General features: G+C 37.5%; 2 protein-coding genes and 1 long non-coding RNA gene across 3 annotated transcripts in view; 1 reads left to right on the plus strand and 2 right to left on the minus strand.

The window, feature by feature from the left end:
- LOC148677782 (calcium uniporter regulatory subunit MCUb, mitochondrial-like) overlaps positions 1 to 7,219 on the plus strand; it is a 63,168-nt gene extending 55,949 nt beyond the window's left edge. The window contains exons 6-8 of the mRNA XM_088626161.1: positions 4,303 to 4,506; positions 5,248 to 5,364; positions 7,046 to 7,219. Coding sequence (XP_088482287.1) covers positions 4,303 to 4,506; positions 5,248 to 5,364; positions 7,046 to 7,123 — 399 coding nt within the window. The 3' untranslated portion in view covers positions 7,124 to 7,219. The remainder of the gene's footprint in view (positions 1 to 4,302; positions 4,507 to 5,247; positions 5,365 to 7,045) is intronic.
- Positions 7,220 to 8,713: 1,494 nt separating this feature from the next.
- LOC148677783 (caspase-6-like) lies at positions 8,714 to 26,107 on the minus strand. Its single transcript, XM_088625822.1, has 8 exons — positions 25,956 to 26,107; positions 22,029 to 22,070; positions 21,295 to 21,337; positions 17,219 to 17,368; positions 16,873 to 16,949; positions 13,134 to 13,309; positions 12,449 to 12,596; positions 8,714 to 11,564 (listed from the first exon to the last, which is right to left on the minus strand). Exons 1-8 carry the CDS (start codon positions 25,984 to 25,986, stop codon positions 11,326 to 11,328), a joined length of 906 nt encoding a protein of 301 aa, XP_088481948.1. The 5' UTR covers positions 25,987 to 26,107; the 3' UTR covers positions 8,714 to 11,325.
- LOC148677784 (uncharacterized) lies at positions 13,353 to 16,866 on the minus strand. The gene is made up of 2 exons (XR_015935427.1): positions 16,550 to 16,866; positions 13,353 to 15,223 (listed from the first exon to the last, which is right to left on the minus strand). It is a non-coding gene; the product is annotated as an uncharacterized LOC148677784 (long non-coding RNA).
- Positions 26,108 to 27,644: the final 1,537 nt, after the last annotated feature.

Genomic DNA, 27,644 nt, shown 5'->3' on the forward strand with positions numbered 1-27,644 from the left:
TTGGTTTTCATTAAGCACAGGTTTCTCACCTTTCGGTTTTGATACCATTGTTAGACCAAACAGGAACTTATTGTACTTTCTAATGACATTCCAGGTGGAAAGATTACAGATTTTAATCGTCTTTAATTTTGTTATACATTTTAGAAAAGTTTATTCTATACATACACCACAAAACTATTCTCGATTGTATTTCTGAATGCTGTTACACTTAGTTCATTGTTTTAAATACATCTAATTAAGAAAGTTAGGCAGAAACTATTAGTAATCAATAATATTAAATTTAGCATTGTAATAAATTGTTGCACTTTTCCCCACATCTTAAATCTGACTATCAGAAAATAAGTTAAGTACACAACTAAAGAAAAAATAGGGGAAAATATCATTCAAAATATTTTGCTAACAATGTTAACTGTTTATAAAAATAAAATATATTAACTAAGGAATAGGATGGCACAGTTGTTGGTATGCTTTTTGTACGTTTTTTTTCATAAATACAACAGTAGTACCAGATGTCTCAGTGGCTTTCATAATTAAATTATGTACTCAAACCTCTGAACTAGAAAGATAAGAGATCCATCCATTTCTAATGGTGGTGAAATGGTTAGCATTGCTATCTTGCAGCACTGGGGCCCTAGGTTCAATTCCTGCCATCCTGTGTGTGTGGAGTGTGCATGTTCTTTCTGGGTTCTGTGGTTTTTCTCCTTATTTGTGATATGATTCCTTCTCACACTCCAAAACATACTGGTAGGTTAATTGGCTTATGGGAAAACTGGCCCTGGTGTGTGTCTGTGTGTGTCTGTGTGTGTCTGTGTGTGTCTGTGTGTGTCTGTGTGTGTCTGTGTGTGTCTGTGTGTGTCTGTGTGTGTCTTTGTGTGTCTTTGTGTGTGCAGCGCTTTAAACGAGATAAACTTTGATGCAGGAAAAATATATTTCCCAGAAGGTATACTGATTCTCCCCAATGCAGTGCAGTTAAAAACATATCTCAGATACAGTTCCTTCAGGGATGATGTTAAAGACCATGTTGTTTGGCATACTGGAGCCAGAAATGTTTGGATTAATTAAAACAGAAAAGCATTTTTTTTTAAATGGCTTAAAAACGACATAGTGAAGACTGTGAAAACAGTCACAAATCTTTTTGTAACTCTAGGAGGTTTCATGAAAAAGCTACAGGCATGCCAATTGTAATCGTTTTTTATTTTTAAATACATTTTAGATATAAATAAATAAATAAATCTATACAAAAAAAGTTGCATTTAATACCGATCGATAGTTATATTAATAGAGAAAAGCACTCTATTAAAGCTCAGATCAAAGATCAAGCATAGATCAAACAGCAATATCTCATACACTGGGACTGATCTGTGATCTGTGATGTGGTTGAGTGTGAATTGTGAGTTGCTCTAGCCGAAAAATAAATAAAAAACGGTTTAACAACTCTTAAGCATTCTGTAGTTTTTTTTTAACACAAGTTTATCAGTGAAAAGACCACAGGCACTTTTCCTTCCCCCTACATTCTCAGAGTAGAAAAGGCATACAGTACATTCCAATGAAAGACAGTCCCCCTTCCCCCCACGGACAGACAGACAAATGTTTTCACTGCCTATTTAGTAGCTATTCAGAGGGAAATGCGGTGAAGTCACCGCTCTGGCAAGCATGCTCTTTAGATAATGCGATTCCATATTATATTCCCTATTAATCAAATTCTAAAAGTATGCTTTTGTTTACTCCGATAGCGAACATATTAGCAGAAAAGGTTAAAATATCACTTTTCTCACAAAGTATATAAACAATATGGTCAGAAGGAGCACGTAAAAACGTTTCCAAAATAATAATTACATTCTGAAAAGTATGAGTTTCTTTTACTGTGATAACGAGCACAAATATTCATGGAAAATTGTAATCACTTAACTTTGAATGTTTTGTGATATTTAGAAAGACCAACAAATTCAATATAGTGTTGATAATATTTGTCAGTAATATCGGTAGCAGTTTGAAATAATTCTTTGTTATTAATAAATGACTTAGCTTCGAACATGTTGTGATATTTAGAAATATAAATATAGTGTCCATAATATTTGCTATTTTAGTTTTTCAAAGAAATGTTCATTTGAATCTATCGAATCCATATTATATTCCCTATTAATCCAATTCTAAAAGTATGTTTTTGTTTACTCCGATAGCGAGCGTATTCACAGAAAAGGTTAAAACGATCACTGTTCACAAAGTATACTGTATAAACGTACAGTAATATGGTCAGAAGGAGCACGTTAAAAGGTTTCCAAAATAACCACATGTAAGACTTTGATGCTTAAAATGTTTAGGGAGAAATTGAATACTGGTGTGTATTTTTTCTTAAAACTACCAAGACCAGCAATATACAGTTTACATAATATGTTTATGTTCCTAAATTAATATCATTTATGACCTTTAGATGCGTTATGCTCCTATTCTTTTTATGCTCAGCTACTAAAATTTCCCTTTAGTTGTAAAATTCCATATAAATATTCAATACTAAGCGGATTTAAATGTGTACAGTAAAGAGATTAAATGACTAAATCTTTTCACTACTGACCAATGCACCACGAGTGTCCCTGTCGGTCATTTTGGCCAGTCAATCACATACCGTGGTACGGCACGGTGGCCCACGCGTAGTTGCGTGTGGTATGGGTTTGTACCGCGAACTTTGAATGGCTGCATCTGTATACTGTATGATGATATGGTATATTAATATTTTAGGAACATTTTTGAGAAAGGCTGCCCATGAAGAAGACTTAGGTTTATTTTGATGGATCTAAATATAAATAAATACATTGTAATGAGAGGAAGCAATAAAAAGTCAAAGAGAATGTTAAACTATACAAAGGTAGTTGAAAGCCTAAAAACTATTTCAAGTGATGTGGTGGTAAAATTGCAAAATGCTTTATTAAAACCTTATTTAACATGTTGTGTATGGTATTGATTACCTTACTACAAATAAGATATTGTTGCTCTGGAATCTGTCCAGGCACATTTACTTCTAGGCTCAGTGGAAAATCCTACTGTGACAAACTAAAAGAACTAAATCTTTTTTAGAATAAAGCAGAGAAGGCTATTGATTCCAGTAATCAAAATCATCAGAGATATTAACCCTATGGACAGCTTCACCATCACAAAAGTATTATGAAAAAATAAACATTATCTTCAGAAATGTATTGTGCAGATAACTCATTGACACTAGCATATTTAGATTTCTAATATAAACACGGCTGGCATAAAATCTTTAAACCGGTATCGGACCTCTGTACCTGTTTTATGTACTATAAATGTACTGAATATTAAAGGTATGTGTACATTGTGAAATTTGAAGAATTATGATGATGAAAGGCGATACTGTAAAATTCTTAGAGATGGCTGCAAGGCCTCATACATGTGTTTATTAATTGTGCAGCATACAACAGGAACATTAATTCTTTTAATGTTTTTACCCATACAAAAAATGAATTAAAGTTTACTGTGTGGCTCAGCCGGTAAAGCTACTTGTTCAGCTATAGCTTGAGCTCTATAATTGTGTATTCCAGCCTTGGTCATGTCACTAGTACTGTATGTGACCGGCTTTGATAAGATGGATAAGATAAGATCACTTTTATTGGCCATATACAATTTTCTTGTTTTGGGGATTTGTCTTTTCTCATGCCCCAACTTGCTCTCCATGAGACACAAGACAGGGAGAGAAGCTTGGGGTCAGAGTGCAGGGTCAGCTGTTGGGATTGAGGGCCTTGCTCAGGGGCCCAACAGAGTAGGATTCCTCTGCCGGCCATGGGATTCAAACAGGCAACCTTCCAGCCACAGATTCTTAGCCACAGAGCCACTGCACCGCCCGATTAGGATGACTAGCATTACCCATGTGATAGACCGTGGCCAAAGATAGGGTAGAATTGCTCAGCCAGGGCTCTCATGACTCTGGTGACAGACACTCCCAGGTGCTTAAAGACATGCTCTGTGGTTGGTGGGAGATGACCTTCTTCTTTAGTCAGAGCTGAACCTCTAGTACAGATTTCTGGTGCCTATGAGGTGTTAGAAAACAAGGGGCTCAAAGGTAGGGTGGGTCAGAGGAGCCTGCCCACACTTCCTCTTTCTTCCTTATGTGCAGGTTCGAAACTGTAAGCCAAGATGGGTTACACAAAACCTTTCAAATAATGAAGTACTCAACAAAGAAAGCATGTTTGAATGAAAACAAAGACAAAGGCACGTGCCTGAAACTTTATGTTGAGGTGACAAAAATATCTCCAGTTACCCATGGGCATGTCCATTTCTTCAATGCAGGTGAAGTCCCAGGTAGTGAGGAAAGCAGAGTTCAGGTCAAGCACGCTGATGTGGGTTGGAATAGCCCTGCTGTCAGCCCAGGGGGGCGCTCTGGCCTGGCTCACATGGTGGGTGTACTCTTGGGACATCATGGAGCCCGTCACTTACTTCATCACATATTCCACTAGCATGGGAGCCCTGGCCTACTTCATCCTGACAAAGCAGGTAAAGGAACTCCTTTCTCTCCAGCAATGTAAACTCTAATGTGCCATGTGCTGTAACCTCATAGGGAAATAGCCCATACAACTATGGTTATTCTTTCCAGTATTCAACAGTTCTGTTGGTGCAATACCCGAAGTACATTCATAAGTACCCTAGCTGTTTGTGGGAACCCATACTGTATACTGCATCTAGGCAGGCTGATATTGTCAAAATCATATATTGTAGACTCTGGTCAGATCAGCCCAGTTATTAAGACAATAGGTGCTCTTTATTTACAGCTAAAAACATGCACCGAGACTACATGTACTGCTCAGATACTGTTATTGCGTCAGTCAAACGCAATAACAACGCACATTCTTTGGACAAAGATGTCAGCTCTACTGACGGAAATATTTGTAACTTTAAAATATTCTTAAATTTGAGATGTATAAATCCCAGCTACAGGAAGACTTAAAAATGTATTTTTTTAAATGATTCACACATAAACTGCTTGCAAAACTGAAGAACAATGTTACACCCTGGGGTTGTAAAAATCCTGGTAAAAAAGCATCCCAGAAATAGATTTTCTCCCAAGCATTAAAATGATATTATTCGTAACCAAACGGGTTTAGGTGTTGGCTTTAGAATTTCATATCAAGAGAAGAATATTCAACCTGGATATACAGTAGCTGCAGGTTAACCACTGCATTTGACTGAATTATTTTACAGAGACAATAAGGATTTTCTGTTTTCTTTTGTCAACAGGACTATGTGTATCCTGACATGAAAGACAGGCAGTTTCTCCATGATCTCTACAAAGTATCCAAGAGGCAACGATTTGATGTGCAGAAGTACAACAAATTAAAAGAAGAATTGGCTTTGGTACTGTATCATTTCATCAAAGATAAAAAGCACTCTGCAACAGTACTGTACTCCTCTTCTCACTCCTACACTTGTACTGTCCCTCAGATGTTGTATTAGGATCTGAAAATCTGAAAAGAATATCTTTTGGGATACCATAATGAAATCTATTGGAAAAGAACTGTACTTTTTAAATCAGATGTGGATGGATATTCAACTCAGATTGACATGAAAAGTATCATATTAAATCTTATTTTAATAAATGAGGTGTCCTAGAAAAATTAGAAACTATATGCATAATTCTGCTAAATGGAGTTAAATGAACTCATCAATCCCATTGTCTTGTGGCTTGTACCAGCTTTATCAACTTTATCAGTGTTATATAGAGAGAGTTTGTGATACTTGCCTGACTATCCAGTGATTAAACATGCCGTTTAGTGAATCCCATGCTGATATGCAAACTCCTCAAAATTAAAATAAAGAATGTACTGAAAACACAGACCTAATATTTATAAAGATCAGCAATCACAATAGTTACCACAAAATGCAATAGAAAAATGTAGGGGTGTATATTTTGGAAAACATGAAGTATCATGTACTGTAATTATTCTGAGTGAGCTTCTATTTACCCTTTAGGGTTTTTGCTAGAATTCCACTTGGCTATACTTTCATCTTTTATGTTTTTTTATTGCGTCATCCAAATTAATTAAAATGCATGCTGAACCTGAGGAGGGAAAGGCAGAGCATATACTGTACACTTTAATAAAATGCATAACATTGCTTCTAAGTAGCCAGTGACCCAATAACCAGTAAGAACGTCTTTCTGGAGTGCAGACTGGCAGATGCCATTACGTCCAATGTGGGCAATGTCTGTATAGGTTTCAAACCTGTCTTTTTCTTTGAAACACAGTAGGAATTATTATATCCTCTCCCCTGTTAAATCAGTAAAGTTTTTGAGGTTTGTTTTAAACAGTGGACCAGTCATTGTAAATAATATATATATATAAACTTGACTGAATTGGTTGAATATCAATCTCCTGCAATATTAAGATTGCCATTCAATTCCATGAATTACTCAGACTCTAGGGATAACTCAGCTCATTAACAAGTTTCTGTTAATAATATATTAATGAGTACAAGCAGCAAGAAAGGTTATTTCAGCTTTGGCTTTTCCAAGATTGGAAATGTATAATTAGGTTTATTCACATGTAATTTTTCACAAATTAATGCAAAGAGGCAATTGTCTTGGTTAATTCTGTGCTGTTCTATCCAATAATGATTAATATGAACTTCAGAAAGTAATGTTTTGTTGTGCTTATTATATCTATGCATTTAAGTTCATAATAATCATGTCTTGTAATATTAGAAAAGCAATAGTTTTAATACATAACTATATTAACATATACTGTATATAATATAACTTGTAATCCAAGTATGATTATTTTAATTTTAATAAAGCAAGTTGTTGTTTAATTGATATATGTACTTTTTTAATAAAATGAAGCAAACATTTCAAACGAGTGAAATAGACTACAGGTTGCTTAGTGATAACTGGTTAAAGCTTTAAAGTTGGCTAAACCACAAACATTTATAAAAGAAGCTCTATATGAAAGTGCCTGTGCAGTATAGCAGTCCTCTGCTGGTTGCTGTGTCTGTTGGGAGTGGGCTCTGAGGTTTATTGTGTGGTGTTTTTCGGCTGCAGGTTGAAGAGGACCTGAGACGGCTGAGAAACTCCATTCAGCTGCAGCTGCCCATCGAGCAGATCAAACCCAGGGAGTGAGGAGGAGTCTCTTCAGACAGGCACATAAACCATACCACGGACTGAGCTAGAGCTTTCTTTTTGTGAAGTCTTCAAATAAACCTAGTGCTTTTAAAATGGCTGTTATTTCTTTTTTTCCGCTAATGCGCAAAACCTATATCATATGAACCCAGGGGTATTCAAAGGATACAGTTCTTGAGAGTTCTAAGTGTCATGAATTATCAGAAGCTGAAGACCTTTAAAGTCATGTCACTAAAGAATTTAAGTGGAACAAAAACCCAGACACTATGGACCTCTAGTAAATATTGTGCATCTATGTCCTGTAAATCTCAATTTCTAAAAGAAACCAGGTCTAGTTATTCTTTTTGCCATGTCTTTTTCATTGCAGTAGTTTCTTATATATGTGATGGAAGTGTTAAAAGATGGATAAATAATTTAGTATGTAATAGTACAGTATATAATACATTAAGTACACTGAGTGGCCAGTTCATTAGGTACAGTACACCTACCCTTAACTGGGGGACCAACTTACTATTAAATTACAGTTAGGTAGATGTACCTTATAAAAGTGGCCACTCAATATATACAGTATAGCAATGCCATATACCATTGTGACCACTGAAACGTGGCACGAAATAATTACGTCTTTAACAGGATGGAATACAGCTGGGCAACAGTACTACAGTGTAAAAATCCAATGAAATCAGCTCAAGTTTTCATTTATTTAAACGCAACAAAGTGCTAAACCTCAAAGCAGTAATTCTTAGTGTACCGTTAGTATTCTGGTATAGTGTTGATCTTAATGTAAAGTGCCTCGCTTAATGCACTAGATTGCAAAAAAAAAATTTGTTTCAAGATCTGACATTTTGGTTTACTGATAAAGACATGATTGTTATTAAAACAGAACAATACATCAATCAGGACTGACTCTTGTCCAAGGCAAATAAACATTCAAGATGGATAAAAGGCTAACATACAGGTACCTGTCAAATATAATCTCTTCCTAACAGGACTATTAAAGGCAAAGACCTCTAGAAGCTTGAATCGGGAAACCATTGCATTAACACTATTTAGCTGAACAGAGGGAAATCTCATTTAGACATACTGCTAGTCATCAGGCCTGTTTTGAAACAGGTGGGACAAAGGATTTATTTGTTTCACATACTGTACTGTCCTAAACTAGAAAATGAAAGCCAATGAATGAGTGTCACTAGAGATCTGCATCCTGGTGATTAAAAAAAGGAAAATGTTCATTAATTGTGACGAACCTGCCTTAGAGGCTCACTAGAGCCCAGATTGAGTTTACAGATGCACAGTAGCCACAGTGCAGCTCAGTGTGGTTTCGAAATTACAGAAGCTTATTAGGAAATTCCCCGGAGAGCCGATTAAGGCACCAACGAACGCTCATACTTTGAAGTGTAGTCATTTCTGGATGTTTTATACATTAGCGTAACAACCATTCGTGTGACCATATAAAAATGTACATGGCGCCAAGAAAACAGGATACATTCGGAATGAATATAATTTTAACATATAATGGCGCAGATTGTGCCATTTTTGTTGTTGAAATGTATCAGCTCAATTTTAAAAATAAGACAGAAAAGAGACACATTTGCAAATTTACCTTTTTATTGCTCTTCCAAACAAACGTTTCACTTACAAAAACCTACCCGTGAAGTAAAAAGTTTTTTAGAGACAAGCAAAAACAATTTTTGGATTGAAAAAACTACAGTATATAATGCATCCTATAGTGTTACATCAAGTCAAGCTACATTGAGGTGATACAATGTTAGGAATGGTACATTACTTTAACTCCCACTTACAGTACAATGCTTACTCAGAGATATGCAGGAAGTGATGGGTATTCAAATACATAAGGCAAAACATTTTTCTCACTTAACCTCTCTCAACAAATCACAGTCCGCTCATCCCTCTTTCACATTAGATGCATACTGACATACTGTAGCAGCAGCATTGTGAAATATGATTACATACGTGAGGGACAACAAATTAGGTAGCCAGGTTACCTGAGGTATACTACAAAATAATTAGACATATGAGGCCAAAAGGTGTTTTCAACTGTATAATCTATCTAGTCATTTCTAATACTGATGTTAAAAGGACTAAGACAGCAAAGTCTCACTGTAAAGACTTGTCATTGCCAATACAAGCTGAATACCTCTCTTTCTATGAAGTGTTTGAGGTGAAAATATTACAAAAATACCACCTGAGAAGTGTACAAAATTAAGTCACTAGCTTGTTTATTGCAAGAACCACTGTTGCCTATTTTTTTTTTACAAAAATGTATGAAAAAGTAGTAATCCCATTTAAGTTATAGTCTCCCAAGTATAAAGAATATTGTGTGCAAAAGAATAGTAAAATTCATACACCTGTAAAAATAATAAGACAAACACCAGCTGTTTACATTGATAAAAGGTCTGTCAACAGAATATGCTAAAATCCCATTAGAAATGGGATGTAAACTTGGCATATATGAAAAAAAGATTACTGTGACCCTTCCAAGAATCACAGATAACAGGTGAACTGATTAAGAAAACAGTCAATCAAATCAATTAACAAGAGTGTGAAGCTGACAGACCCTACATGCACCACATGAGCATTCCCCTACTCGGATGACTCAGAACCTAAAATTGTAGTGAGGTATAACAGGGCAGGGCAGCACCGTGGCACAGTAGTTAGTATGGCGCTGGGTTCATGGGTTCTATTCTGGACCTGACGTGCTGTCTGCATGGAGTGTTTTCCTTGTATTCGCAGGGGTTTCCTCCAGCTGCTCCTGTTACCTCCCACAGTCCAATGACTGGTAGGTTAATCGGCTTGTGTTGTGAGTACAGTATCTGCGCGTTTCTGACCTGCAATAGCAGTGGCAGTGTTCCCTGTTTTATGCCCACTGTTTGCCAGGTTAGTCTCTGACTCCCCTGTGACCCTGAATTGGAAGAAGTAATTGGAAATTGGCTGGATGGATGTAACAGGTCAACACTCACTGTGAGAGGACCTTGCATGGCTTTTGTATTTAGATAACTAAAGAGTTAGACAGTATTCATAAGGATTGGTAGAGTGATTGGGGCAAATATTTAAATGTGGGTTAAGTGCACATACACTACACAGCACCCTGCTGCAGCTGATACTCATCATCTTGTTTCTGACAAGAAATGCACGTGCAAATGCATTTGCCCCAATCTCTCTACCTACCCTTATGAACACTAATCAATTCTTTATATGGCTCTCTAGACTCAACAACCACGTAACCTCCTCTCAACAGCTACCCTGTTACTTGGAGATAAATGCTTATTTCACAAAGGTCATACCCTATAGTTCCTTCTGTAAATCTTTAAATGGGTTTTTGCATTTATTTTCATACAATACCAAATTAAATATTCTAAAAAAGACATTTTAAATTGTTTAACTCATCTGAGGGCACCATATATATACAGCAAAAAGTCAAATTCTCAACTAATAGACATCACCCAGTTAAACAAATCCAACCAAAATTCCCTTTTGTTAATTCTAACTTGTGAAATAGTTTGCTCAAACAAAGCTGCCATAACAGCAGCATTTTCAATTTGATCTCATAAAAATTAAAATGTTCACTATAGTCTTTAACACTAAGGCATCCTTTTTTATTATGGAAATAATTTGGATGTAAGTTCTGGGTAGGTTCTTCGACATTGATTATAAAAAGGATATGAATTCAGTCAGTTTTTAAAAAAGTGTAAATTTCATTCATTTTATAACTGGAAGTGTATGACCTTATTTAAACTCTACATGCAATAAAGATACACAGGTTTCACAAAAACCTATTACAACAAGGATTAGAACAGAATTCCCAAACCCAATGACCCTGCTTTGCTATGACAATAGAACAGGAAATTAGGATCTTTACCACTTTTACCACACTTAAATCTGCTTAAATGTAGAAAGTAATCAAGTCACAACTTAAGATAGCCTGTGCCAGGAACAAGAATAACTAGAAACATAATTATTGGATAACATGGTGAAATGCTTTTTGTAATGTCTATTTTACGTGATCATGTTAGCAAGAGGACACAAGAGCATTTTAATTAAAAAGGTAGGGATTTATGAACTTATTTTTGGTGCAGAAAAGAGGGCAGAATACCCAGACCTTGCTTTCTACCTAAAATTGACACGTCATGTAAAATAAGAGAATTAAAACATAGCTGGGTCCTGTGCAGCAAGTGCAGTGTTCATTCTTTCTTAGACTTGAAGTAAAGTTTCTTGGTAAGCATGGACGCAAAGCAGGGCACCTGCTTCTTGCCAATGGCGCTACGGTCCACACAGTTTCCCACGCTGCGCGACGACACTTTCCTGTTGACCATCGTGAGAAGCTCCGTGAACTCCAGGGTCTCGCCAAACCGCTTCAGCATCTCACACAGGTCCTGGATGTACCATGAGCCATTGATGGTCTCACGGTGAGAGTAATAGCCTTTATTAAAACACAAAAAACTTCATTAGAATCTGTTCAGCTCTTTGAGGGTTGCAGAAAATGAAAGGCAAACTCTACTTCAGTCCTTCATTAGCATTCAACAGCTGCAAAATGTGCTGCCTCTGAGGTAATGAACTGGGAATACATTAAGGAACCATTAAAAATCCTTCAATAACCAACGCTACAAAGACTTTAATTTCACTACTAACCTTAATCTATATTTCTTGAATGGCTTCGGAATTAATGACAGCAATTCATTTAACAAAACAGAATATTCTGACACCGTAAGAGCTGAGCTGGACTGTACGATTGACACTCACTTCATTGTGCACGAGAAACAGTGAGAGACATTGCATTGCTTCATCTTTTTCCACTTCAAAATGTAGTATTTAAAATTTTTGTTAGCATTTTTCCTTGAACAAAGAAACCCCTTTGAGATTTCCCTTCATTGTACGAAAATATAAATTCTACGACAAATAAAGATTCTATGTGAAATAAAGGTGCAACACTTGATTGGAACACTGCAGCAAAATGGCTTCATAATCCCTTGACTGCTACACAAGATGTTAAAATCACATGCATAATGCTTTACAGGGACATGCTAAAACAAATGTTATGACTTCTTATGCACGGTATGTCATTTGTGCATCACATGATACCAAGCGCTATAAATGATGTTAAAACAAATGTCATGACCTCTTGTGCACCTATTGCTCATGTCCCTATAAAGCATTATACATATGATTATAACATCTTGTGCAGCATCTAGAAGGGTCAGAAGGATTATGAAGCCATTATGCAACAAATTGCAATATTTTCCTCCTTGTACAAGAACTGTCTCTGTACCCTTCAATGTATTCCACATCTATCAGGGATGATTTTACCTTCCGCCACCGAGTAGCACATGAGGAAGTCCGCTCCGGCAGGCAAGGTGTAGACAGCACCAGCATCCACCACCACCTCGTTGGTCACGGCATTGTCCACCACATCCATGGGCATTACTGGGTTATCATGCTTGTCACCACGGCAAGCCTGCCCAGAGAAGTCAAGACAAGCCCATATTATAAGGTGCATAGTAATCCAGTTGAAAATTATGTATTATATGTTTGTTGTTTACGCACTTCTGAATTCACATCCAGGGTTTTAAGTAACAAGTTTCTCCTTACATCTACTGTATGTGTTCTGCCACTTAAAAATAAACTTTTCCCCATAGTTTACACATTTCTACATTACTTTTTGTGTTTGGTGCAAACTCATTTGTATAGAAATATAAGCCACTTGATGGTGGAATCTTGCCTACCTTGAATTCTATCACAAATCTGAAAGAATGTCTATATAGTGTTGTCCTGTCAATCATTTCGAAAAAAAACTTAATAATGAAAGCAAAATTTCAAGGAATCTCTAATTGCACCTATACTGATTACAACCGTTTGTTAAAAATGCATGTCTGGGACAGAAGTTACAATAAACAATAGCTTAGTGAGTTGCTTCCAAATAAGAAGCATGTTGAGCTTGTTTTACCAGCTCCCAAGTCTTCAGGTGCTGCCGTTTTAAAGAGAGAACTCTCACCTGAAATATAAAGATCTTTGGCTTTCCCACCAGACTCTTGCACTTGTCTCCCTTAAACAAGGCAGTGATTTCTTTGATTTCAATCTTGGCATCATAGGCATAAACATACTCATTCTCTCCATGACTCAAGAAGATGCAAACGAAGCAATCAGCATCCAGGTGGTCAGAGCTAGCAGCTGAAACATTTAAAAAGGTTAAAATTCAATCATTTTTTGAAACAATAATTTTTTCCTTGACAAGAGCCAGACTACCAGCCCTATTGACCCGACACAACCCGTGCTTGTAACATTACTTTAGCCCTAATCCCAACCACACAGAATTGACACATGGTGTATTAATAAATGGGTTCTTTTAAGGGATTAGATTCTAAACAATATAACAAGGAAATAGGCCTTCTGACAGACCAACAGAACGTTGGACATAAGATGAGTAAAATTTGTTAAACACATTGTTTCCCTTTATTTGAGTTTCTGCTTTGCTGTACTGAGAAATGCAAAACAAAAAAACTAAGACACGCCCAATGATGAGTCGAGTACTTACTTGACTCACAACTTTATCAAATTAGTTAGCTGAAGGCACAGTTTTGCATAAAACTATGCAAAATGTACTGCATAAACAGACAAAACATTCTCGTAGGTCTGTAAAAATGTCTACTGATTCTAGTTTAATAAAAAAAACAGGAACATATATATATAAAAGATTAATCACATTGTACAGATGTCTATTTTCGCCTAAACTTATCTGAACCGATTCACTGGTTGTCACTAGGTTGCTAAACAACTTGTAAATGAAGATGCCATATTACATTTCTCTGTAGTAGAGAAGACAAAAAAAGAGGACATACACCATACACCAGTTCATGATCTAAAATCAGTTTTCATTAAGCATTTCTAAAATACAATTTTCCAAATTCCTTGATGTATTTTTGCCACCTAAAGGCCTCTTTGACTTAAGGGGAATTGCAGTCCCAATTTCTCTGACCGGTTATGAAATCTTGGTAACAAAATAAATTCACTGATGTTCTAGAAAAAAAAAAATCTAATTAAACACACAATCGTGAACTTAGTGAAAGTACAGTAAGTCACCTTGTTTGACAACTTGCATTCGAATTGCTATGTGATGTGGCCCTTCCTGTTTGCGCAGCAAATGTTCCAACATGCTCTGCATGCAAAGTGAACAAGTAAGTAGTATTTGTCAGCAAAACCATCTCAAAAGCAATATTTCTATTGGATTAAAAGAGATGTATTCACAAGTCTGCTTGTTTAATAATAATAATAATAATAATAATAATTGCTTACACTTATATAGCGTTTTTCTGGACACTCCACTCAAAGTGTTTACAGAAAATGGGGACTCCCCTCCACCACCACCATTGTGCAACATCCACCTGGATGATGCAATGGCAGCCATAGTGCGCCAGAACGCTCACCACACATCAGCTATCAGGGTGGAGGAGAGCAGAGTAATGAACCCAATTCATAGAGGGGGATTATTAGGAGGCCATGATTGGTAAGGGCCAATGGGAAATTTGGCCAGGACGCCGGGGTTACACCCCTACTCTTTTCGAGAAACGCCCTGGGATTTTTAATGACCACAGAGAGTCAGGACCTCAATTTTACGTCTCAGCCGAAGGATGGCACCTGTTTACAGTATAGTGTCCCCGTCACTATACTGGGGCATTAGGACCCACATGGACCGCAGGGTGAGCACCCCTTGCTGGCCCCACTAACACATCTTCCAGCAGCAACCTTAGTTTTTCCCAGGTACTGACCAGGTACTGACCAGGCTCACACCTGCTTAGCTTCAGTGGGTTGCCAGTTGTGAGTTGCAGGGTGATATGGTTGCTGGCTAATATGGCTGCTGTTTACAATGTCATAGGGCCACCCACATCGCCAAACATTTTGTTGGCTTGTTCTGAATTACAGAATATGGCACTGTGCATACCTGGAGATTTTGTGTATCATGTGATGTAAATTGGAGGTTTTACAAGTGACTGTGTACATTTCACTGTTATTGCGGTTTGAATGCACTCCTCAATGCTGATTCTTTCTAATCCTGAAATATGAAAATAGTTCCCCTTTAAACTTGAACTTGAACTTGAACTTTATTGCCATATGTAACCGGTACTGGTACAATGGAATTCTTACTTACAGAAAGTCTCTCGATTATAAAACAAGTGTAAAAAACAAAACAAAGTGCAAACAGTGCATCAAGACAATGTACAAACAAACAATAGACAATGTGCAAGTAAACATGCAGACAGTTTGACTGTAAACAATACAGACGTGTAAACAATGACTGGAGACGTACAATTAATAAATTACAATGAGGTAGATGGTGATGGTGTAGGTGTGGTCCGAGGGGGATGGCTAAATGTGTTCGCCAGTCTCACTGCTTGTGGATAGAAGCTATTGAAGAATCTAGTGGTAAGTGTCCGTATGCTCTTATATCTCTTGCCTGAGGGCAGTGGGGTGAAGAGCTCATGCCCGGGGTGGTGACTGTCCTCTGTGATGGCCAGAATTCTACCACGGCAGCGGTCCTCATAGAGCTGTTTAATCTCGGTGAGACCGCAGCCGATGATCTTCTGGGCCATATTGACCATTCTCTGCAGTGCCTTTCTTTCTCGCGAAGAGGTGTTGCCATACCACACGGTGATCCCGTTGGTGAGGACGCTCTCGATAGTGCAGCGGTAGAAGTTCACCAACACATGTGTTGGCATCCCCCATCGCTTGAGGCACCTCAAGAAATAAAGGCGCTGCTGAGCCTTCTTCATGATAGAGTCAGTGTTCACAGTCCAGGTTAGATCTTTAGAGATGTGAATTCCCAAAAACCTAAAGCTGGTGACTGTTTCCACTTCCGTTCCATCAATACTGAGTGGGCTGTGAGTGTGTGGCCTGTGTCTCCGAAAGTCCACTATTAGCTCTTTCGTTTTCTTTATGTTCAAGTCCAGGTTATTGCTATGACACCACCTAAGCAGCTGTACAACTTCATCCCTGTAAGTGGACTCGTCATCATCACTGATCAGTCCTATTATAGTGGTGTCATCGGCAAACTTAATGATGCGGTTATTGCTGTGTCTTGCTGTGCAGTCGTGAGTAAATAGGGAGTACAACCTTGGACTCAGACAGCAGCCTTGTGGGGTTCCAGTGCTCAGGGTGAGTGGTGTTGATGTTTTATTGCCTATCCGCACCACCTGTGGTCTCTCGATAAGAAAGTCCAGCAGCCAGTTGCAGACAGAGTTGCACAGACCTAATCCCCTGAGCTTTGTCACCAGTTGACAGGGTATGATGGAATTAAATGCTGAACTGTAGTCCACAAACAGCACTCTCACATACGAGTTCTTAGTGTCCAGGTGTTCCAAGGCTGTATGCAGAGCCAGGGAGACAGCATCATCCACTGATCTGTCTAAACATCACTTTTTTATCATTTGTATTCCTATAATATGAGGGAAGAACTTTGAATGTGTTAATTCGGTGACATTTCTTTCAATTCTTCTGGATATTTGAAACTGTTTTGCCGAGACATATTGAGAACATTTTGCACTTAAATACTTTTCTTTTTGTACCAAATATAAAAAATACTTCTTTTGGGATTTGCACCTAAGAGATTTATCATACTGTATATAGACAATTATCAAAGCATTGAAGGGGTATGCCCAGCTTTTTGTCCATATCTACTGATTGTTTGCCCACAGTTAAGCAGTTTAGATTTTCTCTGTAATCCAATGACTAGCACTTACCTTCATAAATTTCATTCAGTACTTCCTCAACTTTAAGATTATCAAATGCTTTTACTTCAAACCCTAAATCTTGAAATCTGTAAAACAGGGGAACAAGTACAGAAGATTAATTTGTGAATTTCTAATAATTTTATGCCTAAGTAAGTATTAACAGCTACCTTGCTAACTAGGGGAGATGAGAATTTTAAAAAAACATCTTAAAATCCCATTACTTCAAAAACGTTTTATTTACTAGGAGGTAATGTCTTAATTTGAGCATCTTGCACCAAAAACTGATAAGTGCTAAAAAAGAAAAAAAGAACATGGGTGTTATCAGCTGCATGAACACAGACTTGCAGCTGCTGACCTTCTGAAAAGGTTGTGTTTGTCTGCATTGGTACCAAATCGGTCAGGCATGCACAGACGCCAGAAGAAGCGCTCCTGGTTGAAGATCAAGGCCAGGCCCCGGCGCTTATGGTTTGTCTTGTATTCCACCGCTGGGTCAAAGAGATCAGAGCTGTAAACACACAGTGACAAATTGTCATGACTCATGTCATGTAGAGCTGGGTGATAATTCGATAACGATAATTATCGTTATAAGAAAATTTTCCTTGATATAATTTTAACAAAAGTTCAATAAATGTTTGATACAACTGTTTATGCTTTGCGCATGACATGCGCAAGCGCACACAGTACTGCGCGAGTGTGGGTGCGTGTTGCAGACCGGGCAGCTAATGTGGTGTTGTTTACCCACACGGTTGTGTCTGACAGGATTGTAGTTAGAGTGGAGAAATGAGCGACACTGAAGCAAATGTAGTGCTGCCAACGACCAGCTCGAAGGACGATGATGTCGTCAACAGAAAAGGTCATTCAACTTCGTAAAAAGCCAAAATATCTCCAAATTACCAATCAGACATAAAACAGAGCACTTTAAACTTTGCAGTCTGTCTGAGCCATCTTCTATGCGTGTTTTATCACACTGCAGTATTTACGTTTTCTATTAAGATATTTATTTATTTATTATTTTACTCATGCATATTTTGACATAAAAAAAGACTTGAATACTCTCTACCTCAGATTTGTTTAATGTTTCTGCTGTTTGTCAAGTGTTTGTTGTGTTCTTAAAATAAAGAGTTGTTTAATTTACCAATTAACTGTCTGGTTTCTTCAACTTTCAGTCAGGATAAAACAAATCTTCCTTTAAACTTGAAAGAAATAATGATTTGACATTTATCGTGATAATTATCGATATCGACTGATATGAATTTTTTTTGGCCATATCGCCCAGCCCTAATGTCATGCTTAACTAACTTTAGGACCAAACAACATAACACATTTCTCTTTAAAAAAAAAAGAATATTATGGGCGAATCATGGTCAAACCAGCACAGACCCGTACTAACCACCAAAAACAAAAAGAAATAAGTGTAGAGTAACCAGCTTTGCTTGTTTAGTGTTTCTAGTGAATGTTACTTAGAGAACATAACGAGCATTAATTTTTACATTTAAACTTACATTCCAGCATACCTATAAATAGGATTTTGAAACACTCTTCTTGAAAAGTATTTTGGAAGGACTGAGTACAAGATATTTCTACAAAGATGCGAGTACAGATGTGAATACCTTCATAGAATGTGCTATTGCCTAGAAAAGAACCCAGGATGCCATACCACTATGACACACATGCACAATATTACCTTATCTTATTTTAGAATGAATAGTGTGACTCACTTCTTATCAAAGACATTCTTAGCAAAAGCAATAAGCATAGGAGGACCCAAGTATAATTTAGGTGGGTACTACTGTAAAGATACTAAGTGTGCAAAGTAAACGTAGGTGAGGAAACCACAAGGAACCAAGAACGTATTAAAAAGTTTGCAAGCTTAAGGGAAGTAATAAGCATAATTTGATCAGTGGAGATAAACATATTCAACAACCTGAAAGGCATTGATAATGTTTCCCCAGCAGACTTCTGCAGAATTAATTGAGAAATGCAAATGGAAACTAACTACATGCACGAAACTAACTTCTTGGCACTGAAAATCAAAAACAGGAGGTGCATAAAAGATAGTGGGAGTCTGGAACAATTTGCGTAGCCATGTTGCTGAAGCCACTACTCTGTCTTTTTCAGGAAATGACTGAATGAGATCCACAGGTAAATTAGTTACTATCAATGTCAGTAGTTTTAATCTTGTGTTCTTAATCTTTCTGGCTATGCAGAAACTGCAAATAAGTGTACATAGTACAGAATACACCTGGTAGCTGTAATGATAGAAAAATATTCTGGAGTATGTCCTTTTCTGTTCTGAACCAGCATGCTTGGAGATTTTCCATGACTCTTTACAGCAACAGCACCTCAAGACATGGTAGAACTCTGTAATGTAAACTGATCCAGTTAATTAATAATTAATTGATTTAGGTCGTTAAGAACTTACAGTAGCTAGAATATAAATATGGAGAGTATTCGGCACTCAACTGCTTTCCCCTGTAGCTTTTAACTCAGAAAATAATAGCCATTATTTAAATATTTAAAAGGATCTTGTAACTGCAGAACAGCATATATAGGGAATTTTAGTGGCAGAATGTAAACTGGCTCTAAAGGTCAACAGAAGACTTCAAGCAAGACGGGAATACACATTTACGTAATGGTACATTTACAGATAACAGATCAGCAGCAAAGCATGACACTCCTCCCTTAAAACTGTATGGATGCCACCCACAGATGTGTGAACTTGCTACGGTTTCTGTAAACGTAAAACAACAATTTTACAATAACTGCCATCTTGAGAATATCTACAAAAGGTTAGACTATTCTAGCTAGAAGGGATAATAAAAAGAATCATGAAGAGAATCTGCTGAGTCAAAATGCAGCACCCTGAGAGAAGCAGCAGCCACATCAAAAAGTGGATTTCCATCCAGCTGCAGAAAAAGACACTTGTATTGAACACAGACATTTAATTAATGTTACTCTGCTGCAGTTTCACTGAGAGGTACAAGAATAAAACTATTGGTTTTTAATATAAAATTATATAAACGCAAAAATGTATAAACCATTTAATTTTAAACATCATTAAATGTATTCGTGTGGAATGTCTTACACCTAGCACTACAGTATGTGTGCCTTTTTCTATGTAATTCATCAGATTCTCAGTTACTACAAACAGTGCAAATGCGTGCTCTCTTGCAGAAGTACAGTGGTGTTTGTTGCTAGCTTAATTTCTGACAGGAAACAAAGCTAAAACCAGAAAAACAGTGTGTACCTCACATTCTAGCCCACATGACTCATTTTAAGAAAGACTGACTGGCATTTTTAACAAAACAGAACCAATTACAACCAGAAACGACAAAGCAGGCAAACATGCCTCACAAATTGCCTCAGCTCATCCCACAAATGTACCCCCACAAATGCGGCTCAAGTCTAATGAGTCTGGCAAACACAGCATACTTGTGACATTCTCATCTCTCTAGAAAGCCACTGTTAAATGAGCAGCAGAAGGATATGCGTTGTCCACTGTGTCACATGAGGATGGGCCCACAGGAAGTTCAGCAACTGGCCTCTGGGCTATTAAAGTAGCACTGTGAAGTCAGGTTGACATCAGTCACTTCTTGTAACCTGCCTTTTCTGATACAGTGGAGCTTGCAGTGGGAAATACTTACAAAGTTGAAGAACGATGATGCCCATCTTGTCAAGAATTCGAGACGTGTGGTCTCCTTGATTATGGCCTATCATTGACTTCAACTTTTCACAAGTTAAGACATTGCTGGCTGTGAACTTCCTACACAGCAAACAACAGTGTGCTAACTAAGTCCATCCACCAAAACAATGATGGTACAGTATAAAGGCGTTGTACTCTTGATAAGCAGCTATTCAATAACTTAACAGCTTATATTTTATTCTTTTAAGATTACCTAAATAATGTGATAACTTTATATGATGCTTTTTTCAGTTTATAATATGATACTGAAATTCTTTGGCACCGATTACTTTAGTTGAGGGATGACAAACAGGCTATGAAAATTAAGTAGTCAGAGCCTTGCAGCTACAAGGATGATTAGTCTATGCTGAGGGAAGCAAAGAGGAAAAACCAAACAAAAGGAAGCTAAACCTGTTCCATGTTTTAATGGTCAACCAGAAAGCTAAGAACTGTACTTGTGCTAAGGCAATATTTGTGTACCTGTGTAAAACAATATTCATGTTTTATATTCAAGATATTCAAGAGCTTTGAGGGAAACTATCGGAATGTAGTGCTCTTGGTTCAAAAATATTTTTGTTTGTTCTTTCAATAAGATTCTCTGCCTTTTGTTTTACTTAAACAAAGCTGCTGCAATGTGAACATTCTGGAAAAATTAGCTAATTCTCAACAGAGACGCACGAGGTCAAAAGACCCACAGATGGATGAGGTAGATGCAACATTTTTAAAAGGAAAACACTGAAATGTCTTACCTCCTGTAATATGCGTCTGTTTCAGTAACATTTCCTCCCAAGGCTGAGGAAAGAAAATGAACCAAAAACAATTATGGACATATTGGAGCTTTAGTGTATTAGAACATTAAGAGTCTAGCATTCAAAAACATCAATCCTACGGGTTGATGGCATTACAACTGGAGGTATTTTACAATGTAATTTTGCTCGATGAAAATTATCTCTGGATCAGGACAGATGTCTAGCACACATTTCAGGCACAATATTGGGGAAAAAAGATTTCACAGCAATATCTGATAAACTAGATTACCAGCATGCATTAGCAACATCTCATCTGAATCGCATGCAAACTACAATGCTAACTTCAAAGAACCGTAATGCAGTTCCTAGTTATTGCAAGATCTGAGTGGGACCAACCGCTGAATGCTAAAGAAAAACTGCAGGAATTCTAAGCTGTATGCACAAAGCATTTTTATAAGTGCTCAATCTGTAAAAACTGAACTAAACACTAATAGTCTGCAATTTCCTTCACAGGATCAATAAAGTATCTATCTATACCACAAACACACTCTAAGTGAGATGTCCCCTCTCTTGGTACTGGAAGGTGGATGCATCCACAGTTTTTCTAGGTCTCTTTAAAGTACCAACATGACAAGAGTTGAGAGAAGCTATCATACTGCAACGCAATATGTTTAGCCTCTTGCAGCATAAAATATCAACATCTACTGTACTCTAAAGGACTCCAAGACACTCACCTTCAGGTTTCTTTGTTGGCTCACTGTCATGTTCAATTCGTCCTGTAATAATGAGGAGCAATTAATGTAATACAGTTACTTATTAAGACAGATGAAACTTCAATTAAACATTTCCAGATGAATTTAAAACTTCAGCACAAGTTCGATCGTTATTTTTCTCCGTCTACTATATTCCTGTATCTTTGCCATGTGATCACACTTGAGCTGGAAAATATGTGGCTGTGTTTTAGAACCCTATATAGAAAGAAACACATTATTTTTCCAACATAAACTCAATTTGGAAATGGCCACTGCTTTTTATTTTAAGTAACCTGGCAAAGAAACTTGTATTCCTTAGAGGAGAAAGAGACATATGCATGTTCCTCTGACATGCCCACACACGTACAGCCAAGCATCATCTGACACACTGAAGGCCCCACAGTGTTTGACGGGAGATGTAATGATGATCAGAGGAGGGGACCATTTCTTATTAATTAATTAATTGCTTACACTTATATAGCGCTTTTCTGGACACACCACTCAAAGCGCTTTACAGGTAATCGGGTCTCCCCTCCACCACCACCAATGTGCAGCATCCACCTGGATGATGCGACGGCAGCCATAGTGCACCAGAACGCTCACCACACATCAGCTATTAGTGGGGAGGAGAGCAGAGTAATGAAGCCAATTCATAGATGGGGATTATTAGGAGGCCATGATTGGTAAGGGCCAATGGGAAATTTGGCCAAGACGCCAGGGTTACACCCCTGCTCTTTTCGAGAAACGCCCTGGGATTTTTAATGACCACAGAGAATCAGAACCTCGGTTTTACGTCTCATCAGAAGGATGGCACCTGTTTACAGTATAGTGTCCTCATCACTATACTGGGGCATTAGGACCCACGTGGACCACAGGGTGAGCGCCCCCTGCTGGCCCCACTAACACCTCTTCCAGCAGCAACCTTAGTTTTTCCCAGGAGGTCTCTCATCCAGGTACTGACCAGGCTCACACCTGCTTAGCTTCAGTGGGTTGCCAGTTGTGAGTTGCAGGGTGATACGGCTGCTGGCGAATCTTATTGACTTATTGTCAATAAGTCAATTGTCAATCTTATCTTATTGACATCACTGCAAGCTTGCAGGTGCCCGCCATGTGGGTTGCAGGAGTTTACTGGAAAGCTATGAGACCCCTGGCAAACTACTCCCAACCCTATCCCTGATGATCCTGAGTCATCTGCGCATTTTCACTTGGCTCAACCCAGTTACCACTTGGGGAATCCCAGTCAAGCCCGACGTGACTCGGAAATCTGGGCCAAAGAGCTCAAAGTACATAAAGTGAGTGCCTTTAGCAATTTTCCTTAAATAATCACTTTTTACTACATGGTGAGCAATGCTACCAACTTTAAATCATCCACCCCATGTGCTGCTCCTGTTAATTTACTAAGCAGGCCACATGATGTGCCAGCCAGCATTATTTCTGCTTCGTGATGCACTGGGATTTTGGGAAGATTCCCCACCTGTTTCTGATCACAGTTTCTTCATGCAATTTGCTGGCATCACATTCAGAAGCGTCTGATATTTATTATTTTAAACAGATGCCATTTTAACGTCACAAGATGAAACCTGGGTCTGCCTGAGGGCAGATAGATTAATTCAAGTCAAACAAGGAAGTTTACAGGCAATAGCAATACAGTATTACTTCCTTTAACAACTATATGAGTGTCATTAACATACTGTAGAAAGTTAGAAACCTGTTCTGCCACAAGCTGGAAAACCTTTGTCATCTCATGAATACTTTAAAAAAGCATTAATAAAGACAGTACGACTTCCAACGAAATGCACTCTATTTTTTTTGTCACAATGTTCCATAGCTTGTGGTTATACTTCTATAACCAAATTGTTACACCAATGATAAAAGAACTAAATCCAAATACAGCACACTAAATACCTCCTGTAAAGAGCAAGGGTTTATTTGTTCAGTGCACCTTACTCGCCTATTATAACCATAAATCAGAATACCAATAATCATTTATGACAAGTAGAGTCTAAAGATTACCCTAGATTATTTTTCTTGGAATTTCAATGTATCGGGTCATTTGTTCTCTGAAAGACCCTAGTTCTGAAGGGTGTTCCTTGTAAGAGCATACATGCAAAACTGTGAAAATTCTAGGTTACACCATTGAAACCATTGTATTGTTCTTTGCAATAACAATCTTCAGTGCCTGTCAAACAATTTACAACAGTCATAAGATGGCTGATAAACTGATTTGCACTATGTGGTTTGCTAAGTACTCCTTTTTCTGATGTCCATCCTTTAAATGAAATATGCCGCAAGACTGGTAGAACCATTTTATGGCATTTTAAATCTGTGCACATTGTTTACTATACATGCAACTTTCTTTAGATGTACAAGCACTGCTCAGACAATTGCATCATCCTGGATTAACCATTGAAATAGTCAAATTAAGATATTAAGTATCCATTTTAAGAACATTGTACTACAATTTAAACAACAAACTCTATTTTAAGGTTAATACTATGAAAATGTTGCACAGGATACTGTGACTGTAAATGTAAACCTTCCTAAATAAAAAAATAAATAAATCAAAGTCAAACTAACTTTTTTTTTTACAATATTGAGAAAAATTCTGGAAGATACTGTTTTCAAAGAGTCTTAATTTTAAGGATTTTTGTATCTCTGTTTTCTACAGTCTTAATATGGATCAGACAAGACAAATCAGAGTTGGGTTAAAAACTTGAGGAAAGTTGGGAGGTTTCCTAAGAAAACCACTGTAATGTTATTTCAGGGCAGGATGTGGTTGTTAAAGACAGAATCTGGCCAGTTTAAACTATAATATATATATATTTTAAAGGGAAGCCTGAAACTAAGTTAAAGAGCACCACTTTTACATTATTTTTTAAAGTGCTGTACATAAACATCTAGCTACCTGCTAGTCATACATTTACGAATAGTCTACATAAGAAATCTAGAATGATCCGATACTATGGATTCACTAAATCCCAATGTAAATCGGTTGTCAACCTTGTTTTTTTTAATTATTATTTTGCAGTTCCATAAGGACTTGTCATGACTGCTGTACCGATACAGAACAAGGGAAAGAGTCTGTGAGTGTTTATCGCTAACCTACAGTATTTCTGTTTCAGGACGTTTAGAAAAAAACTTACTGTTTTATTTGCATTTTAATTACACAGTTACAAGTTTGATGCAATTTGACGTGTTTTTCGCGTACAGCTAAAATGCACAACTGTTTCTTGAACAGCAATAAGGAAGTGTAGCAACCACGTACTGTACCTAGATGTCCAACACAAGGACGCGACTTTTCTCAATTTCACTTTCATCCGTTTCAACGTGTTAATTCAATATCCAAATACTGTATTAACGTCCTACTGCATAGTACGTACGTGCATTTACTTTCTGAAAGTATCTGAACAGATCATTAAGAAGCAACATATTCTCTCAAATACAGTTAACATTACCCACTTCTGTTTTCTCGTGTTCCCGATTTACACCTATTAAGAAATGTTAGAAAAAAACATTTAAATTAAATCAACGACAGCAGTTTGATTAATGTGGTTATTATAAAGCCCCGGTATTTTTACATTACTTGTAAGTATTAATAATAAACTCACTTAGAAGCAAAACAGTCCAATGTCTTTATCGGTTTTATCCTATCTCTGAACTTTTCAAACAAAGTGCTTGCAGTTATCAGGGACGGCTGCGATACATACTGTATATACAGTAGCTGTATCGTGGTGGCAAAATAGCCAAAACATTTCTATTTGACCAGAAACAGTTGTTTAATTGAGACTATTGAACAGTACATCTACACACCAGACGTGGCTGCTGGCTGGAAAACGCACGATATAAGTTTGACTTAAAAAAGAAACGAATGCTATAAAGTCTGTGGCATTAAAACAAGTTTTCAGTTACCTCTGAAGTCTTGCTTCCCTGAGTTTGCCATTGTTTTGAAGAGCTTGGATCTTGTGTGCCTCTCTAGCGCCTGGCTGGTACTCGTACGGGCGGAAATTACGCCTCTATGTACTGTAGTGGGCTTGGGAAGGGGGCGGCAAACAGGTGCAGATAAGTGGTTATGAGAGATGCCAGTCAACAACGTTACAACTTCCGCAAACCTGACGGTTTTAGTTGAGGAAAACCTACAGCGCTTCATAGCATTAAAAAGCCTAAGTTACGGAGTCATTCTTGTAGTATTTCAGTGTCCAGTTGCGTACCTTTGGGGTACTAAGATTTAGTTTTTCACAGCTACATTTTTTTTAATCGTGTTTCAGTTTACCTTTGTCAGTTACAGTAAACTCCGCCCTCTGGCAAACGCGTTTTACACCTTTTTTTTTTGTTACAGTAGCATTTTGGCAAATCAGTGGTAAATGCTTCAGTGAAGCATTTCTTCTCTCTACGCCTTTCAAGAAAGCGTAAACCAATCACCAAAAACAAATCTCAGTGGAACCAATCTGAAGCTGCGGCAGCAACCTGGCTCAACCCAATTATGCCAAAACACCTGGGGTGTGCTTTGTACAGTATGTTTTTAATTACGTAAAGATAGTTCATATTTGGGTATAAGAAACATTATTAACATTAAGGAAAATTTTACATGAAAACCATTTTGAAGATCACTATCGCTGTTCAAAATCTTAACTTTTCAATCTCATCTGAAAAAAAACACACACAAGGTTATACAGTACCTAAACAGTATCTTAACAATAATTGTATACATATTATTCCCATTCTGTTAGGGTTAAAGGGCTTGAGTACTTACTGTTACACAGCCTGTTCTGACGTGTAATATCGTTGGTTAATGTTCGTACATATACACTGCGCTGTTTAATTTAATTAAGGAATATAGTTTATATCTTCCCCTCATTTTCATAAAATTAGTTTTTAGTGTAGTATTTTCAAATCACTTCGGACTGTCATGTTTTGGATAGAAGTGCAACATTCCGATTTGCAACTTTGTAATCGGTTACTATGTTACTAAATTATTTGTTGCTCTTCATGTGTATTATAGTTTCAGTTTTTCTTCGGTATAAATATACTCAATTATTTGCATGGAATTTCTTAGCATATACATATATATACACATATACATATACATTTCTAAAAATATAATGGATCTGCAGTTAAATTACAAGATAATCAGGAGGGTTGGACAGTGTGCAGTGATTAAGATAAGATCACTTTATTAGCCATATACAATTTCTTGCATTAGGATTTCATCTTTTCGCATACCCCAGCTTGCTCTCCATGAGACACAGACACACAGACAGGGAGAGAAGCTTGGGGTCAGAGCGCAGGGTCAGCCATTGTACGGCACCCCTGGAGCGCTTGGGGTTAAGGGCCTTGCTCAGGGGCCCAATGGAGTAGGATTCCTCTGCCGGCCACGGAAACGTTAGGGGCCCTGGGTTCCTATCTGGGGTGCTATCTGTGTGGAGTTTGTATGTTCTCCTAAGATTTGCATGGAGTTTCTCTGGGTGATTTGGTTTCTTCCCACAGTCCAAAAACATACTGCCAGATTAACTGGTTTCTGGGTCAATCTGGACCTGGTGTGTGTGTCTGTATTTGTTTCTATCTGTGCCACAATGGACTGGTGTCCAGTCCAGGGTATAT

This window comes from Lepisosteus platostomus, chromosome 1, assembly GCF_059453375.1.
Source record: "Lepisosteus platostomus isolate fLepPlt1 chromosome 1, fLepPlt1.hap1, whole genome shotgun sequence".
Lineage (NCBI taxonomy): Eukaryota > Metazoa > Chordata > Actinopteri > Semionotiformes > Lepisosteidae > Lepisosteus > Lepisosteus platostomus.